This window comes from Ambystoma mexicanum, chromosome 9 (genome assembly GCF_040938575.1).
Source record: "Ambystoma mexicanum isolate Mex_15411 chromosome 9, UKY_AmexF1_1, whole genome shotgun sequence".
Lineage (NCBI taxonomy): Eukaryota > Metazoa > Chordata > Amphibia > Caudata > Ambystomatidae > Ambystoma > Ambystoma mexicanum.
Window position 1 is genome coordinate 1,294,820,539 of NC_090931.1, and position 20,866 is coordinate 1,294,841,404.

General features: G+C 41.8%; 1 protein-coding gene across 2 annotated transcripts in view; it reads left to right on the plus strand.

Moving 5' to 3' along the window:
- Positions 1-20,866, plus strand: part of SLC12A8 (solute carrier family 12 member 8) — a 652,049-nt gene that overhangs the window by 427,925 nt on the left and 203,258 nt on the right. For both annotated transcript variants that reach the window (XM_069616644.1, XM_069616643.1), the window contains exon 9: positions 9,709-9,855. In XM_069616644.1, coding sequence (XP_069472745.1) covers positions 9,709-9,855 — 147 coding nt within the window. The remainder of the gene's footprint in view (positions 1-9,708; positions 9,856-20,866) is intronic.

Below are 20,866 nucleotides of genomic sequence, written 5' to 3' on the forward strand. Positions count from 1 at the left end.
AGACTCGCCACTACCCCTTTTACAATAATCGGAGACCTGGGTGTTGGAGTTCACTTGCTATTAATGTAAGGTTGACAGCCTTTCTCTGAAAGACCTTGTCCCTTCGTGGCTAAAGAACAGGGATTATCATCAAAATCACTGAGTAGCATCTCTATGCCATTAAAATGACTGCAGGTATCTTTTATAGCGACTCATAATGGTAATAAGGCCATTTATTTGCCTTGCTGTGCTCAGTGCCAACACACCTGGAAGCAATAAGAATAAATGAATACATACATATTATTACGATCAATGTTAAATAGGGAAAAGAAGAATGGCAGTAAGAACAAGTTAAAAGGGAGTCTCGATCTTCTAAAAAGCTAGTAGTGCGGACAGAGCTCTATTAAACAAGCTCAGCAGCAGCCATATTTTAATAAACGCAACTTATAAAGTCAATATATAGCAGAACAGCAACACTATAACATACGTCCAAGGAAGATAAGTGCTGGCTATGGTGGGATCCAAGTACACCCCAGCCCATGGTCGATTAGCAGCACCTATTCCAAGTCAGTCAGTGTAGAAGGGATTCAATAGAGCAGTATGCAATTCATGAAAGAATCTTTGTGGAGAGCTGGCACAGTGTGGGGATCCACGTTGAAACTATCAGCCCATGGCCTTAGTAAATAATAGCACTATATGCCACTCCTCATTGTCTGATGCCCCCATTAGGGCATATTATCATTATCAGTTGTTGATCACCTCCATTAGATATAAGAAGTAAAATATCACTTCATGTGGCTTATACACATGCGGTTGGGCTGGAAATGTCAGCCAAATCCTCAGACCTCTATGCTGGCGTGGAGCTGCTATCACTCGTCTTCCTATTACCAATGTTTAATTGCCAAAATACGTGAACAACATTGTCACCTGGGCAGAGAGATTGGTGTGCAACTTCAGTTCTGCCCACGTCACCGGTGACCAGTCGCAAAGTTCATGGACTGCACTTCGGAGCACTTAGTGACCTGCTTTTCACCATCTGTGGGTTTTTCATGAGACGGTATCCCAAGTTAATTAGTAGGTTTGTGAACTATTAGCATCACAGTGGTGGAGTGGGCAGGAGCGAATTCCAGCTTAGATTGCGTGAAGTGCACATTGCAAATGCTTCATGCCTCTTGTTGGTTTTTCGTAAGTTGGTGAGTATCACAAGTTAATTATCAGGTTCACATACTGTTGGTGTCCCTGCAGTGGCGTGGGCAAGCGAAAAATCCAGTTTCCCTCTTTGGTTGCGTGAACTGCACTTCATAGCACTTTGAATCTTACTGTCTTGTTAGACTTTACCACCGAAAGCAGTACCCTCAGGATTTCAACCACAGACATTTGTTGCTCAGATTACTTTAACTTTACTTTAACTTAACTTTATTTATTTGCATATGATTAACAAGTCATCTTTACAAAAAACAATAAATGCACAACTTAAATTACATCATTTCATAAAATCCAACATTACATTTAAGCAAACAGCAATACACATCACCAGTTACTGTAAGAGCCTCAGCTTAAAAATAATCACATCAAGTCATCGATACAGCATATATTTATGAACTTTAAAACTGCAATATTTAAGATCAATTCACCACTATTCAAAATCCTTACCCAGAACCATCCGGTATTCAGGAGGTACTCCTGTCGGACAAATTTCCCAAAATGATGGGTGCGTAAATAATCAAATTTTCTTCACTCAATCAAAAGATGACAAATTGTTTCTATTTGCCCAGGACGGTGTCTACAATTTCGCAGGTTGAGTTGGATTCCTTGTCATGCTCCTGTAGCCTCCCTATTGGAAAACAAATTCAGTTTCAATCAGGGCATTTCACAGCGATGTTTCATCGATGGGTGTTGCCTAAGGTAACAAGGTAATATGTTAAATGCCCTTTTGCGCATGTGCTAAGTGATAAAACAGATGGTAATTCATGGCTAATTCTCTGTTTCTAATCCAATGAAGCACAAACAGGGACCTTTTTTGTCAACCCAAGGAGCAAACAGGTTTAGACTCGATTCGAACCACTCAATGAAAACTCTCGAGGTATTATGAAACCGTACAAAACGTAGTTCGGACAGCACACAGTAATCTGGGGGGAGTAACAAAGTTCTCAGAAATTGCAGGTACCTCCAATCCACCCATGCCTGCAGTGAGACCAAGCCTAATTCATGTCTGATCACTGCATAAGCGTCCCACTAGGAAGTGGAAGGAGCCTTTTCCACAACACAGATTCCACTCTTCCCCAAATAGACGGTAATAAACCAGTTTCTGCTCCATATATCAACCGAGGAACCACTTTTTGGTGTTAATACCTAATCATAGGGATCGCTGAGAACCTGCCAAACATTCTGTCAAACTCTGACGTGTTCAATTTAGGTTTTTTTAATAGTCGTTTGTATTCCATACATTTGTTTTTTTTAACTGATCTCCATTCCCAGATACCTAAAGTTCTAAAGAACTTCCAATCATTTTTTTTATATATACCAATTAAAATGTAACTTAGTCTTTTTCATGTAATTTAACATGAACATTTTTGATTTCCCAACATTGATTTGCAGATCCAATGCTGCAAAATATGCACTGGTTGCTGTTAGAGCCCTTTGGAGACCTAATAGTGCGGACTGTTCTAGCTACATGGTGAAACGATAATCACAATGAAGGTCTGGTAATTACCCAGATATATAGTTGTAAAGTTGTGTGCTCCTGTCCTGAAGAAGGTGGTCCAACAAGATGAAGGCCACTGAAACCGGTTGACATTTTAAGGGAATGAGCAGGAAATTGATGTGCTGATTCGACAAAACAATTACTCTTTCAGTGCTTTTTTTAGTATAAAGTGCAGAAATTAAGGGTTAACAGTTCTTTAATTAGAGGATGTCATGACAATAGTTGTCATTCCACTGTTCTGTTGGATGGTTTTTCCTTTATAGCTAGAATTATTATTAAGTTCGGATAGATTGGCTGTAGATGAATAAAATTGGGTGTTGTTACAAGTCCAAATTCTATTGTTTTTAAATGGTGTAGATGCAGTGGGGTAGAGCACTTGCATTGAGGAAATAGTCAGGCAGGGAGAGACTTAGACGTTTTTCATCTAGATAGGTGGTCCAACAGCGCATACTAGGTTTAGCCACACTGAGATGAGTTGGAGTCTTTTGTGAGGGACATTTACCTAGATGGCAGGTTACATAAGTTAGGAGTTTCCCTCTCTTTGTGTGTGTAGTATTTATGTTGTAATTGGGCATCAGAGAGGGTTGTGGTTCGCCCATTAGGCCTTATTGTGTTTAAGAGCCCTTTGCAGACCAATTGGTGCCAAATCAAATATTGCTATGTCAACGGCGCAAGCCAGATAGCTTATATGCAGGTTTCCTAGTTGAGGCGGAAAGGTTCAAAGATGTTTAAAACATTTTCTATAATCGCTTATGTACATACTCCATAAAAACGGCGCCAGCACACAACATTGACATATGTTATGTTAAGTGAACTTATAAAGCGCGCTGTCACCAGAGGTATCTTGGCGCTACGACGGAGAGAGCGAGGAGACCAGAAAGCCAGAATCATGAGTTAGAAGAGCTGGGTCTTAACAGATTTTCTAAAGGCTAAATGGTTAGGTATAGCCCTGATCTTGGGTGGCAGGTTGTTCCACAATTGAATCGCGGCCACAGAGAAAGCACGACCACCAATCCGTTCATGACAGTATGGGGAACCACCAATAGATCGGCCGACGAGGAGCGTAATAGACCGCAGGAGAGGTAGCGTACAAACTTGGACTGGAGATATTCTGCCCCATTCCATGAAGGGCTCGGTGCACAATGCAGAGAGACTTAAACTCAACTCTCCGACCAACCGGGAGCCAGTGAAGAGCACGTAGGACTGGGGTGATATGTGCACAATAGGGGAACCGGTCGCACTGTGTGCAGCCAGGTTTTGAAGGTGCTGGAGCCGCTGGATTAAGCCTTTAGGCTGCACTAGATATAATGAATTACAGTAGTCCAGTCGAATGAACACCATGGCAGCAACAACCGGAGGATGGAGAGAAGCAGGCAAAAGTGGGAGAACCTTCTTCAGTATCTTAAGATATAGCCCACAACAACTATGAATCCACCTGGTATAGTTTCCCTTCTGATCTAGGCGGACCCTTACCTTAGTGTCCACATGCATTGCAATTAGAACATCTACCAGTCCAGGGGGGCATTCCATCGCAGTACGTTTTGACCATAGACTTTTGCGATTTACATGACTGGGAGATGTCCAAGAATGCACAGTATAAACCTTTTTTTCCTGGATAGTTTGGTTTTGTAGGAGGTTAATCGCAAAAGAGTTGTGTGCAATAGTTAAACCTCCTCAGATACCTAATTGAAATTTGTCAATAGTCCCAGACGCCTCTGCCCATTCCCACAAATCCTTCAAGATTATAGCCGCAAAGATCTTACTTGCGGCATATAACGGGGATATAGGACGATAGTTAGACAGGTTTTACCTGTCACCTTTTTTATAAATTACCACAATGTTCGCTCCTTTCCATGAGACAGGCAATTTTCTTTCCTCAACAATTTCTTGAAATATCACATAATGAATTGCTGCCCAGAGGTTCAAATCCGACTTCAATGTGGTGTTTGTCAATCCAGCCAGACCCGGGCGTTTGAGGGTTTAGACTTTAATCAATCCATGAATTGTCCCTAACTCGATCTTCACCTCGTTAGCCCAAATGTTGTTACCTAAGCAACAACCATTTATCCCCTCCTTTTTCCCTGATAAAGGTAAGAGAAGTCCTCCTCCCACAACCCTTTATCGATAGGTTGGCATTGCACTAAGGGCTCCTTAATGAGTCTGTTCGAAAGAACACTGCTTCCTTTTTGCAATCGAACCAAGCATTGCTTCTGCATCATTTATGTACAATAAAAAAGTGATGACCTTGAGCCCAGTTTTTATAGGCCACTTTCAATGCTTCTATTTTTACACTCAGATCAGATGGCAACTTTCTCAGTTGTATTACACTTTTATTCAGTTCCCTCTTTTTGTCTAAAAGTGCAGTGTCCAATTTATGCCTATTTGAGCTGTTCGTTTTTCCCGTACCAGTGCTTCCTTAGCTCGAGTAATATTAGGTCAAAGCCCTTTGAATTGCTTTGTCGTACATACTAGGGTTCGAGATCTGAATTTCCTCATTGCAGCTCATCAAGAAGATACAATTGTTGAATTTTATTGAAATAGCTGGTTTCCACACCAATGCCCGATTCCTAGTTTAACATCCACTAACAGCGGATATATTTCAGTTTATTCATATGCCCCTTCCTGTTTCATGGTCACAACTAACATATGATGATCGCTCAAATGCATCAGTATCGCATTCAAAGTGTTACATTTGTAGAATAATAGTTTAGTTACAAATGCACAGTCGAGCGTTGATCTTAGGGCACCGCTAGCCAACGTAAATTCTTGTGGCCTATCGTTTTTGAGGTTAACATTAACCAGGATAAAGTCCCAGTTGCTTAATTCGGATTTTACCAAGTTCCCACATTTTCCTTGCTAAAGCTGAAACCCAACTCCTATTTTTTTCTTGGTACCAATTTAGGTCCAAACATTCGCTATTAAAGTCACTCAACACAATTATCTCTGCATCGTCTTTCTCCAACAGGTCAGAGATAAGAGTTGAGAGTGCATTCAAAAATATTGCCATGGTGCCAGATTTGGGGTTAAAGTAAACGTTGCACAAATAGCAATAGGTTTCACTTTTAGATTGATCATGTGTTCCCACCATTTTGATCTGGGTGTCCTTCCTATGGGTGGCTATGTTAAACATCCTAAAACCCATACCATTGTTAAGGGCACAAAGGCGGCCCCCTGAGGACGACCTCTGGCTCCTTGGGTTGCTTCCATGTTTCTTGTAGACATATCAAGGAAGGTATCCGGTCATTGCATCGACAACCAAAGCATCGACAGCCATACCATCTAAAAAAAGAAAAGCATCTAATGCATTTGTTTAGATTAGATGGTAAAGGGTTTAGTTTGATAAAAATGTGTTTTAAAGGTTAAAAGTTTAAAAAAGTGGGGTTGGGTGGGGACCCCTCCCGGTGGGGACCCCTCCCCCCATAAAAAAAATGCATTATTTTTTTTTAGATGGTATGGCATTAGATGCTTTGGCTGTCGATGGAATTACTATAAACCATCAAGGAATACTTAGCAAAAGCTTGAAAGTCAGAGTCCAAGAACCTATGACCTCTGCAGTTCCAAGACGCTAATAGGAAACATTCCAATCATTTCTGTTTTTTCTGCGTCTTCCCCCAACCCCTGCCATGTAGAGCTAATAGAACAGAATTCCAGTCATACATTGCCTTCAATTTCCCAAGGTTCTCATCAGTAAATGTTCAATGACCTGCACCTCCAGTATTTATATTGATTAAAAATGGCAGACAAGTTGTCGATTCATGCACCCACTTCCGATGAATGTTAGTCTTAGCGGGTATGTCCTCCAGTAGCGTTAGTTTGGAATCCTCCAGTGCTTGTAAAACGTCATAACCCATAGATAGGAGGGATTCCAATTCTGATAAAACCAATGCCTTTACCACACGTGAACGGAAGTATAGATTAACCAAGTTCCATCTTCCTTTGATGGGGAATTGCACCAAGGCAATGTCACTGGATGATATTTATCGCAGGCTCGGAATTTCTAAAAATACTGCCAAAATTAGCCCCTATTTATGGAACGCGAGTCTCTGTTAGGAAACACCTCACTTAAACTTAAGGGATAATCGTCTGATTTTAGCCAACCCAGACGCTCGTTTGTAGTTGCCATATTATTCTTCTTTTTATCTGAGCCATAAGAAGTCAATGGTAAAGGGCTTGACTTAGGCTCTTCCGGGCAATTTGATCTTACTTTCAGTGGGCCGTTTATTCGGTGCAAATCTACTGCTGAGTCCCCTTTGTTATCCCATCCAGTTGACCCTAACCTTTGGGATGGCCAAGCCCCAGGCATAGTTGATCTTAGTGAAGATTGGACAACCAGGCCATGAGCATACATAGACTCATTCTTTAGTGAATCGGCCTTATCCGACTGTAAAGATTTATGTCTTTTTTTGCGCAAGAGTTAAAAAAGACTGTGTTTACCATACTTCGATCGGCCACTGAGCGATCTGCCTGCCCATTTGATAATGTTGCTCAGATTACTTTATCATAGAGAAGTTTCTGTGCAAAGTTACATTTCCAACCAAGAGCCTGCATTCTGCCACACTCTGTTTATAGTCATAAAATCGAAAACAATAATGTCGAAAGTCATAATATAGAAAAAAAAATGTCGAAAACAAAAAAGTCAAATTTTTTTTTATTACGCTTTTTATTCGAAATGGGGGGTTCCCCCCCCATCCCCACTTTTTTTTTAAAACATTTTTTGTTGTTTTACCCATTTTTTTTATTCCCGGACCCCAAAAAAATATATAAATAAAAAAATAAAAATGCGACTTTTTTTTTCGACATTGTTTTCTATATTATGACTTTCGACATTATTCATTCCATATTTTGACTGCACACCGCCACACTCCTAAGGTAATGTGGATCTTGGTCCGAAGCCTGCCTATCAAAGGCTGCTCAGAATACACCACCTATAGCAAGGCCACTCTTTGCATCTCAGCCCTCTTTCCCTCGATATTTTGGGGTAGGAGGTCCCTGCTGCAGCTCCAGTTCCTGCTCTGCTACCCTCTCCTGCCCATCACTCCGCCCCTACACTTCCCCGCCTCCTTCTCACCACACTTAAGTTATCCCTGGCACCCTTCGCTGCATGTCTTTTACTTCTTCCTGGGGAAGCTCAGTTGATCTCTTTTGGGGGCTCATTGATGTGTCACACTTCCACTGCATGACCTACAGGCCGCAATTGGATAATGTTTATTAGATCTGTATACCATTCACTACTGTTTCATCTTGCCATTTGACAAACAGCAGAAGCAATGTTACAGTGGTCCTAGACCAAATCAGTAGGTTGAGTGGTGGTTGCTGTGCTCTTCTACAGCAGCAGGTTTAAAACCACCATTCCTATGGCCATCACACCAGATGGCTATAGTAATGATGGTTGCAAAGCTCCTTAAAGGGACCTGAAGAGCCGAGCAGCAACAAGCAACCAAGGAGAGGTCAGCTTGTCAAAAAGATATTGCATTGATTCAATGTGTCATTTTTCTTTGCAGAGTTGTTGGAAGCTTTGTATGTGCATAGACTGAGCAGACATAGACCAGCAGAGCAGCCGGGTGAGAGCATGCAGATCAGAACAGAGTTTTACGTCTCCCCCGCTTTTACAGTTTGAATTTGTTCTTGCCGGCTGGTTGACTTTAGAGAGAATGGGAAGCTGGGAAATTGGTGCTTGCAGACTTTGTTTTGTAAGTTTTCTGGGGGTCAGTAGCAGGGGATCGATAATCTTTTATTGGGAAGATGAGTTGAAAAGTTAGTAGGTGACATATCCGCTCTCAAATCGGGAAATGTTAGCAGGCTCGGACAGGCCAATAGGGCAATAGGGCTACTTCTGAAGCAAAAAACGCAAAATGCTGGTGTGGGCCTGTTTTTTGGATCAAAGTGGGACTTTTTTTGGCTAATGTGGGTCAATTTGACAAGTTACTTTACTATGTGGCTAGTAGTTTTGACCATTGTTGCTGAATAAATATTCTTCAAATTGCGCAATTTGCATCACATTTTATAAAAAAACTCCCCCTGGGGTACTATTCAAACAGTGTCACAAAAGGAATAAATTGCCATTTGCAACTGTGGGCCACTTTTACATTGGTGCCTGAGACAATTTTATGCCCCAGTCTGACCCGGGATGTTGGGCAGGATCTTTGAAGGAAGGCTGCTGTTCCTCCCTTTTGCAATTGGCCATTGTGGCATACAATTGAGATTCCTGGCGAAAGAGGAAGGGAACGGAGTGGGGGAGGGGCGATGGGAGTATCAACAAATCCTTTTTTTATTTTTTATTATGAGATCAGAATCCTACATGTCTACATTGAAGATCGCGATCTGACGTAGTGCAGATTGTACGTGATAAGATTTTCCTTTATTTTTCTAAGCGATCAGGCTTTCTTAATGTTAAAAGGCACTAGAGTAGATTTACTGATTACAAGCCATGGGGTAGAATGATTCTCTGAGATTCTGGGCTGGTTTTAGTAACAGCGGAGTACTCCAGCCCCCTATTCAAAGCCAAGACCACATTTCAAGAGTGTGTATGAAAGAATTGCTCGCAAATGTCAGAAATCATACCATGCCCTAAATACTAAACCTATCCATCTCTTATGGTAAAAAAGAACATCTTTTAGGCATAGTCACCAGAAAAAAAGGACTGATGAGAAATCCCCCTGCATTACAAGGCCAAGCCAATGGCAGATTAACTCTTGACAAATGGCACATAGCAGAACATTGAAAACCAGGTTCCTCTGTAATCTACTGCATTGATCTAGTTAAAGGATTATTTTTTGTGTGAAGTACATTTACTAGACAGTAATTGTGTAAATTAAAGTGAGTTTGAAACGTTGGCTATAAATTGCTGCCATGATAAGTGCCCCTGGCACAGGGATGGTTTGTCTTAATGGTGGAAGCAGGTGGTGAAGTGGGTTGCACGAGTAATTGGCGTACCCATCAGAGAAATTATAAAATAACTACACAATTATTTGAGGAGATTCTTGGCAACTAAAAACCTGGTAATTGTGTTTGTGTTTCCTTCATAGGTGTCCCTGGTGGGCTTCCTGTTTTTGTTGGGGCTGTATATCTCATCTTTGGCGTCCTGCATGGGAGGTCTGTATGGAGCCCCTCGGATACTGCAGTGTATTGCTCAAGAAAATGTCATCCCTATACTTGCTTTCCTTGGACACGGGGTTAGTGACTCATTATTGAATTAATAATGTTGAGAATCTTGTTCCTATGATGTAAAAGGTTTGTAGCATTAGCATTATCAACTCATCAAACTTTGATTAACCAGTAATCTCATGTAAGACCCTTCTTTAAAATAGAACGAAATATCAAAAGATTTTTTTTACAATATTTCTGTCTTGTCATATGTTACACACAATGATTTCATCCTGATGATAAGCCACACTTGATATCAGGCATCTTTAGTTCCAGATTTGGTGAATATCTGTTCTCAATTAAAATCTTTAACTTCTACGACTACACCACGTTTTGAGGACTGCTCTGGGTGGTAACAGCCCGTCACTCATAGTTAATTATATAAAATTAACTATATATATATTTATTTATTTTGCACAACTGAAGCAAGGGGCTTTAGCATGTCCACAGGCTTTAACCACCCGGTACGGCCCAAAGCAGAAGGTATTATTACCGCCCTGGAGTGCTAAGAGTCTGCAAAGCATCAGAAAAAATGGTCCATAGCAAGTGGGCAACCTGTGGATTCAGTTCCATAGAAAAAAGATATGGCCATCCTGGAAATGGAAGCTCCGACGTCTGCACTTTTCACTCATAGCTGCATGACGAAGGAGCACAAACACTTGACATCACAAACACTTCCAGCTCCAGCAGTGTGCTATTACCTGACAACAGCTTCAGGTAACACCTCCAAGATGGTGTTAAACATAGCGCAAAAAGTAAACAAGCAGGCAGAACACTACTTATAATATGCATGGTAAGATAAACCAGTAGGTTACTGTGCTGATGGTGTTCTTCTTTTAAAGATTCTCCTAAGCCCATGGCATTGTTTGAGGTTGTGATTGTGCGGCTCAACTGTCACCTTCTATTGTGCTTGAGACAAGGGCAGTATGTCTCCTCAGATAGCTGCTGAATCAGGTCTTGACTGGTGTCTATATTTTGGCATCGTATTTCTGTTAGAGGGGCCCTCTCTCCTGCTGGAGGGGGCTAGTGGTCATGTTTGCCATGCAATAATTTATTGGTGGCTAATTTTCCTCAAGTAGCCAAATCCTTTTCCTCCAAAAGCATTGTAGACGACCCCGGCTATGATTTTGAGCTGTTTCATTTGCTTTACCAGGAGCCACTGGCGCACAGGTTGTAACGGTTTATTGCAAAGCCACCCTCAACACAGGGAGTTCCTTCACTCCCCAATCAAGGTGTCACACAACAAACTGTTTAATGTATTCTTTGTTCAGCCCTATTTCAAATTCATATCATGCCCCTTGGATCCCTTCCCCTGGGCCACCAGTGAGCCAAGAACCAGGCCGGTGTACAGAAAATATATTTATTGGAATTACAGGTAATGTAGATTGCACTAAAACACACATGCCATCTTCTCTGTGGCTTGCAATTAAACTTCTTTTTACATAAATAAATCACAAATTTGTTGGGAAAACTTAAATCTCAGTACTTTACTTTATACAAATTTAAATACAAGGAATACTCAACGCTGGTCAAGGAACAAAAGCAATGTTCATATATAGTGCCGTGAAATTTGGATTTTACTGCGTGGTAAAAAAAAGCTAGCAGTTTGGTTTACAATGTTGTATACATGAGGTTTCACTTTTGCTAGCACCTCTCCCTCCAGAGCCAAAAACCCACACATCAATTATATGCAGAACCCTCCTATTCAAATGCCAGGTCCAGGGAGTGGAAACAGTTTTAGCAGTTTGTTTTCAGACCTCCCTCCACTTAAAGGCATGTGTTAGGGAAGCTGGACAGTAAAAGGTGGATGATTTGGGACTTTTGGGGATTTTCGGATTTTCAGTCCTTAAAGGCCTGTGTTGGGGAAGCTGGACATTTAGGCATTTTTCTAGTTTAAGGACTTCCTTAAAGAAGTCTGGGTCAATAGGATTACCCAATTAAATTACAGGCTCTAGTTTTCAGCATAGACTCGGAATGAGCTTTGTTAATTTCGAATGTTAACAAAAATCCCCCCAAGGTGTTGTGCTAAATGGGAATGAATTACATTGATATTCCATCAAATAGGGCAAGGATCTACACAGTTGGTCCCCCACCCACTAATGGAAATCAACCCACCAACGAAAGGGAATGAGTTAATTAAATAGACCCCCCCCCCACCCTGCTGACCTTTGTTATACAATCTACTTACCTTGTGGTGTAATCCGAACAAGATAAAGAAAAAACTGTGGCAATGGGATTGGATAGAAACGTGTCAGCAGAGATCCACCCACAAATGTATGGAACTGGTACCAATTGAAGCCAAGGCCTACAACATCTTATCAAACTACATAATAAAGTTTCCGAACAGTGCTTCTCGCAATACTTTTCTAAGGTTCAGGTTGAATCAATTTGAAACAAAAAAAGTACTGAGATGAAGAAATAGATTGGCAACAAATTATCTAACCTGCAGGTTATGTAACAATGCAACAGAGACCTTGAAACATCTCGTGGCCTTTTGCCCAGTATTACTAAATAAAAGAATCGCGACTTCTGGGAAGGAAATTGAAAAAAGATTGTCATGGAGTTGTGAAGACTGGTGGTCGGCACTCTTTCGAGGAGTGAATAACAAACTGACATTTGCCTTGATTAATTTCTTGGGCTGTGTGAGAGATGTACTACAACCAATGGATTAATGGAAACCATTAATTTGTGTATAAATCTTGATCATTCATTGCTAGCTGACCAATCTGACCGGATGATGAACAATTAAATTGTTTCGTTAGACTAGGAATGGTTACCAAGGAAAGTTATGAAATGCAATTGGAGTGAGATGAATTATGATGGAAAGAAGACGTTGCGATTCATTTCTACTTTTAGTTGTATTTTATTTCTTTATTGTATTTTATTTCTTTATTGTTCATTTTCTTTTAAACGTTTGTAATAAACTGAATACATTTTTAGGCCTGGCACTCGGGGACTGAGCAGCTTCACTTGTAGGGAAAAAAGAGGATTCTAGCCAGCACTTCAGTCAATTGGAGCCCACACCACTTCTCTCTCTCTCTGGCTCCAGTGAAGAATCTCAGCCTCTGCTTCCTAGTCTCCCCAGCAATAGAAATATTCCGCCCTTCCAATGATTTCCCCAGTTGAAATTTTCAGTAGATCTCCTTTGGCGATTTTTGGCAGCTGCCTACTGGTAATCTTTTTGCAACTCTCCTTGTTGGTACTTTTCAGCAGGTCCCCCTTCTCTCATAGTGCCTCCACTTTATATACCAGTGATGACACCATTAAGAGCACAATATGGGCAGTGCCCTGCAAACATGCTCGCACCTTTGATTGGTCCTTCTCGTGTCTCTCCAAAACCCCAACCCATCCCTTCTCTAAGGATTGGTTCAGGAGTCTAGAACAGAAATATGGCAACTCCCACTTGAAATTCCCCTTGTTTTCTTACGTCCACTTTAGCCAGAAAGTACTATATGGCAAAACTTTGTAATTTTTACTAGTAACTGCCATAATGTATATATATTTTCTGCTTCTGCTAATCTTGGGGAATTCAACAAAACAGCCAGGTCCACACCATGTTGCATGGGTGTGTGGCAATTTTCTGCCGTTTATACAAAAAGCATAATACTTATGGACATGCAATTTACTCTCCACATGCCTAATTTTACCCTCCACCAGCACACTAATTCTTACATTCGGGACATTTTCAGAGCAGCCAGAAAGACATTTTAACTTGCCATTACAATTCCCGAAATCGCATGTGGACATATTTTATTTCAACAAAATTGCCTTTACATTATCTCAAAAATGGCACATGAATGGGTGCAGTATGACTTGAGGTTGCTCAGAAAATGATAGTCCATTTATACTAATGGGAAATCTTCATATGTATGCAAATTTTCTCCCCTTTCTTCCGGCCATTTGCCATTCTGTTGTTTGAAGTTTGTGGGCTGCTGGCCGTAAATAGTTGTGATGTATCGGCTACACTGAGATCCCCCCACTGCAGATAATGAGCTAGACCCTGTGATGTTACAAGGCCCTACTGACATCTGTCATCCTGTCCTGTTATGTGAAGTTGACCACCATTTAAATCTGAAAATCCTTCTATTTTCTTGTCTTTTTTTCAGAGTTCAGCTTCCTTGATTGCAGCCCCTGTTTTCACAGCTCTTACCTATGTTCCAGGCAAGCGCTGGCTAGGCCATTTGCCATTTTGTTGTTTGAATTTGGTGGGTTGCAGGTTGTAAATAGTTGGGGAACATTTGCCTCAAAGGATCCCCTTTACAGGCCAGAAGGCCAACAGGCCTGCAGTGGGGGAGTCCTGTGTAAAGTCCGCCCAACAACAAGCAAAAGGGTCTGCCTTGGGCCTAAATGAAATTTGCATATGACTCATGGAAACAAAGCAGCCTTTTATTTTCAATTGTTGCCGGTATTTTGCATTTGTAGCATAATATATCTTTGAATACATTACATCTTGTCAACACACACCAAGTCTTTTCCCTGATATATTTATGTTAGCAGGGGAACATTTTTCTCATGTCTTGCTTTAAAAATTCAAATGTGCATGCAAAGCCATTTTATTGTCATTGTTTGAAAATCCTGCTTTTCATGTAAAAGGGGCCTTTGAAATTCTTCTGCCACTGTGAATTAAAAGGCTGGTTTTCAATTCGACCTTTCCTCTTGTAATGACAGATGGGCCTTTTGAATTCCAATGCTTGACCTTTTCACATAGCGCTTCCTTGTGTTACTTGCAGAAACCCCAACAGTCTGCCCGAATAGGCCCATTTTCAGTGTGAAGGTTTTTTTTTTTTTTTTTAAGGCTGGCAGGTCATTTTTCCAGTGGCCCTTCAGTTCTGTTTGCTTGGAGCCTTTGATTAAACCCTACAAGGTTCCAAAGCTGTTGTCATGTGGTCCAATTTCTTTAATAACATGTTGAGTCCGATCTCTTGATTCTGGAATCGCTGGAGGTTTTGGATCTTTTGAGTTGGGGAATCTGCTTAGGTTGTGCTGTGCTTTTTCAAAACTAACACTGCCCTGTTGAGCTAAATCCAGGGTTATGCTTGCTTAAGTAGAACATCCCTTCCTAGTAGTATGAGATGAAAGTTAGTGCTCTTGGTGTCAGAAGAAATCTGTTCTGAGAAAGGCAGGTCTGTGTCGATCCATGCCTGTAGACTTTTTTTAGGTTTCATTCTTTCGGCTAAGGCAAAGGAGCCAATCCTCCTGCGTGTATCCAGTGTTTACCTCACTCAGGCACAGAAGGTGAACCTTTATCTAATAGTGCATTTATCCCAAGCAGTGTGTTTACTTGATCTGATGCTCTGGATTCTTCCACAGTCCGAGATGAGTATGTATTGGCAGCGGTTCTATGTCATTTGTTTTATTTCTGTTGGTCGCCTAACAAAAGCATATTTTCAGCCGGTTTTAGGCAGCCTACAAAAATCCCAAAAATGCCATTCCTTCACTTCCCACCCCCACCGTCTCTTGTGGCATTTCTTCCAAATTGGCTGGTTTTACCTCCCCAATCCCCCTTCACTCAGCCCGGCCACTGCCCTACCCACCCAATACTCCCTACCCACACACAAACAGGCAACATGAACACACAAACACTTGCCCGTTCTCCCCCAATGGTGCGTCCGTGGCCTGGCGTGCCTGTCAGCCCCTGTGCACACTCGTGTGCATCGCAGGGGCTGACCGTTCGATCTAGAAAGACCGCTCTGGATCGTACAGAGTGGTCTTTCTTGTTTTCTTTTTTATCATCTTTTAAAAAACTTTTTTTAACTTGGGTCCATTGGCAGCATACATTTGGATACGATCGAATAGGAAATATCTACCTCACTGAAGTGTGGAGCCAGAGATCCCTGCCTATTTTTCCAAATCACACAGAAATTTGTGAGCCACTGTCTCATATGTTGCTGATAAGCTATAAGGGATCAAGACTACTGGTTGCCCTGTTTCGGGTGATGCAATAGATCTTCTCTAAAGTCTATTAGGGATGATGTGGTGTTTTTGAGTGGTCTGAATGCCTATTGCCAGTTATGGAGTTGTTTGCTTATACATAGTTCTGCAGTTGATGAATGAGAGGTTGGATATAGAGGGGTAGATGGCCAGTTTGTAGCGTGCTTGAGTTCCCTGGCGACTGGACTGTGAAAGAACACATTTATTAGCTCATGGGACCCCAAGTATCAATTTTATCTTGGCAAGATGTCGCTGGACATGGTATCTCCAGGGGGTTGGATTCTTAGATGGATTCTTAGATGTTCGCTGCAGCACGGAGTAAATGATACTCAGTCGTGAAGGAGTTTAAATCTGCTTATTTCCTGGGCTTTGTAATGGGTGGCAAAGACGTGTCAGTATTGCTCCAGCTTGTATTGTAGGCTTTCTTAATCTTAGCCTCATAAAAGTACTTTAAATCTTCACAAATCTAGGAGGCATGAGGGGTGGATTTTCTAGTTGTTTAGGTGTTTAATTTCTCAGCTGATCTTTAACAGCTCGCCGATTGGATTTGATGACTGGTAGAACCCTCAGGATAGTCAGCCATAGCTGCCAATGAGAACCTGCCAATGCCCTATTCAATTCAGGTTGGTTAGTTCTGTACCCGTTATGGTCACAGGTATCACATTTGCCCACAAGCGGTCTGGTTATGCTAATATATGGTTTTCGGAAGCTTTTGCAGATCTAACTGTTTCAGAGGCTTTACTGCTCCTACTAATGAATACTTCCTTTGGATATTGGCCAGGAATAGGGACATTTAAAGAGGCTCACTCGGGTGCATATTTTAAGTGTGTTTTGTAGATATTGTGAGAATGGTTTGGGTGGAACTGCCAGAATTAATGTTGTGAAGCTTCAGGTTAAAAAAACTCAATCCAGAGGGAACGTGAACATCAAATAACGATGTAAAACCTAAGTCGATCAGGTGGTCTAATTACCTTTTTGTGCTTGCTGCTCTGCCAGTATTGGGATTTCTGCACAAATAGCATATGTTACTGTACGTAGTGTTCGTGTGGTCAGAGCTCAAATCAATGATTTCCTTAAGGCAACTGGAGCTGTGGCATGGCTTTTGATAGGCTACTGCTGATCTAATGCACTCTAGTCTTGTATCGCAAGACTGCTTCAATTTCGCTGCCACTTGGTTGCCATGCAGGATGAGCTTGGACTGGATGTGTGTGTGTGTGTGTGTGTGTGTGTGTAGATATCTGTTTGAATGGGCAGTGTTTGGATTTGGTTACTTTGGTGTGGGAAAATGGATTCAGACTAAATATCACTCCTCATTTGTTGGGCTCATCTTCTGTTCTGAAGCCCTGGAACCACACTTGTCAAGGTTAGAGTCCTTCTGTGTCTCAAGAGGAATCCAAGGCTTCACTATGTCAGCTTCTCTGGCAACCTTGTTCTGGCATGGTTTCCCCTTAAAGTCACCTACGGTTCCCCTTAGAGAGCACTGCCATCAAGAGCTCCTAATTTCCCACTCTCCCAAAGATTCCACAAGTAGATTCCAAGCTCACTTACTAGAACTATTAAGTCACTCTTAACCATTCATGTCCCATTTGTACAAAAAAATGTCTCTCTCAATCTGACAAACTCGCTCACTTGCTCTCAGTCATGCACACTGGGCTACTCACTCAGATGAGCACTGGCTCACCACAAGAATCAATGATTGATACCTGATCTAAATTTACTTGCTGGTGAACACACACACCGTCAAGGATGCCAAGCCCCACAGAGATAACCCCGGAAACATCTGCCTGGATTCACAAAAGTATTTCTGTCTGCGGTATTAAAAAAAATGGCAATGAATACCAGTGTCAAGAAACTTGATAATGGTGCATAGCTGTAAAGAAAATACACTAAATAGATAACATACACTACAAAAACCCACCGCTGAAGGAAGAACACAGAAAATGCAGAGATGGAAAGATACAGCACTCTGGGTATTGGAAAAAGGTGTGGAAGGCAGATACAAAACACAATAGTCTTCAAAATGTATATATTCTTGTATATGAACGCGATTAAAGTGACCTAGTCACTCTCTAGGGCCCAAAATTGGACCGGGGGGTCAGCTACCAGTCAATAATACCTTTGCACTTCGAGAACAGCGAACCAGGCTTCTCACGCTCTGAAACACTTGTGTACGAGCGCGCTAGAAATAAAATATCAATATCAATTGGTGCTCTGTGGATGGTTCGATTCAGGCTTGAAAGCTGCAATTGGAGTGGCCCAGATGACAAACAGATTTTGAGTCGGGGTCGAACTGGAGGTCTCTGTTTTGCTTGAGCAATGCAGATTGAGGAGTCTACCAGGTTCAGTTTTGCCATCCAGGTTTGGCGGGCGAGCTGATTACGGGATGCACAAGGTGAGTTGGTAGATGCTGTGCTCGGGGGTCACAGATCGGAGAGAACATCAGTGTTGGTTTGACTATTGACAGGATCATCAACGTTCGAAACAGCGAGTTTTGCAGGTTTAGTGATTATTCTTTGTTTGAGGCGAGGCAACAACGTGCTCAGTCATACAGTGTGGTGGCAAACTGGTTTGAATGTGTGGCACAGCAGTTTGAAGGTCAATGATTGCCAAAGGCTACTCCAGGGGGTCCTGTTAGTTTGAATGGGCTTGAATCATGGTTCACAGTGGTTCAATTTAAATTTCAGGGATCTTGGCTGCCTTTCAGGTGCTGTGAGACACAATCCAGGGGCTCAGGGACAAAACTGGTCCTTGTTCTCGGCCTCCAAAACATGGGGTAGGCAGGCACACACTTGCAGGGGTCCTTCAGCTTTGTGAGATCCTGGGTACACGTGTGGTTGCCAGAAAGACGGGTCTTGCTCCAGCAGTAGGTCATCCCCAATATTGGGGAGTAGTGCTTGCCTCTGCCTTGAAGCTCTTGTCTTTACCTCACAACTGGGGAACTTTGGAATCGACTGCTCTCCAAAAAGGGTCCAAACAAAGACTTCTTCAAGGACTGAAGTACACAGATGAATCAAAGAAGGGGTGGGTGACCCCCTCTTTTAAAGGCAAAATTCCACATGTGATTGGATTAAAACAAGTCTGCTTTTGGGGGTCCAATCCCTGTTCTTGATACAAGTGGGCTTTGCCTTCTGACATCACAAACAAAGTGCTTTGTGCTGCTGGAAATAGAGGGCACAAGGAGAGAGAGAGAGGCAGAGAGAAACAAGATGGTGGAATATTTCCTCGCTGTGTGGCGCTCCCTCTGTCTACACTAACCTTGCTCCCTCCCTTGTCCACAGCAGCAAAAGCCTGTTTGGTATGCAACACCCTGGTGTGAGGTTACTGCTTTGGGATGGGTCGGCTCTCTGATTCTTGTTTCCAAGGCAAGCTCCTTTTGGGAGGTTAGCTAACTGGGGAGAGTTGTTACCCTACCTCTCAATGGATTAAAAAGAGGCAACCTCCAGGGCTACTGTCTTGTTGGGAGCAGCAGAGACAGTCTGACGGCGGGGGATACACATAATCCTTCCACAGCTGAGCTGGGCTCACAGGGCTCACACATGTGCGATATCAATTTCATCATATCTACTGTACTAATTCATTGCCATACCAACCACAGGCACAGGGCAGAGATGAAGTAGGAGGGAATTAGAATGGGAAAGGAAAAAGACTATTGGGAAAGAAAATTAGATGTCCAGTTGATCAAGTGCCAATTTGGACCCAGTAGTTCTAAGTTCCAATCTTATATTCTCTGCCTGACCAAATTTCTGTGGTCTTGGATGAATAATTTTTTCTTCTGATACTTCTGTTTGCTAAATGTGGGTGTGCTTAGAAATAGTTTGAATACCAGTACTTTATAACATGCATTTTTAAACTGAAAAGAGTAGACAAAAAAGGATGGATGAGTTTTAATTACTAACGTGCAGACTATGAAATCAGAAAATATGGTTATTTTACCTTTTATCCACTCTTGACCAGAATTGTGCAATTTTGGGGCTTTCACTTTAGGTCCCTATACATCTACACCTTTTTTCTTCCGAACACAGGGATGCTTAGAAATAAACTGAACACCAACATAATGTGCTACGATAAATCAAATGCCTTATGGGTCAGAGAAATGGGCCAGATGCAGCCAAGCAGCAAGGGGGCCCAGTTTATGGGCAGAAGAACCACGTTCTAAATTGTTTGAATATGGGCAATCACTGAGAATCAGTATGTGGCACAATATTGCACCAAAAACACTCTGTAGGAGTGGTATGGTTTAGTGACTAACTTCTACACTTTCAAACCAGAATGTCTGGATTATGATCATAGTGATCACGTGGGTGAAAAATTGCCACCCTTTTGTTGCAACTTTTGTAAACTCATTTGCAACCCCCACCCATCTTGATTTAACAATCTGATAATTTACCCATTAAGTCATTATGCATTTGGTAGTTTGTGTAGCTGGCTTTGGGTCCCTATTATAAATCACTGTATATTAAGCTGCTGTTGCCTGTGATTTTACTAATCTTTCATATACCTGCCTGTGATGTCTTTGAGGGGTCAAGGGTAGTGCGATGTCCATTCCACAACACTTATGATTTTTGTGAAATAATGGCATTGATTCTTAACGCCCTACTTGCCCACAATTGTGTGACCGTGGGCACATATCTTTCACCATCTGTGTCGGCTTTCTTATCTGATGCATGTAGGAACTCTTGCAAATAAAGTTGCCTCCTGATTAAAGAGCTATATTAAATAAATGAGAAGGATGAGAGTAAATTGAGGCGATGTTGCAAACTGTCAGGTTGCTAACTTTGGAACCAGACGATCTTGATCCCAATCTGGTCTTCCCCTCTTTACCAAGTAGTTTGATCTTGGGCAAATCAGTCTTTGTGCTTCAGTTAATTATCTGGCAAATGCTTTTTATTCTACCATAAGTCAAATAATGAGAGTATACATTAATGGGTAACTGTAACCTATACACGCTTTGTTAGGTCAATGTAGTCTGCCTTTTTCATGTTTCACTTAGAGTAGGGGTGGGCACATGCAAAACACACTGTTATGCCAAGGCTAGACCTTAGAATACTTAATACATCCAATAGTCGAGATGAAGACAGTGCACTAACCTGGATCAGGGGAGGCGGCCAG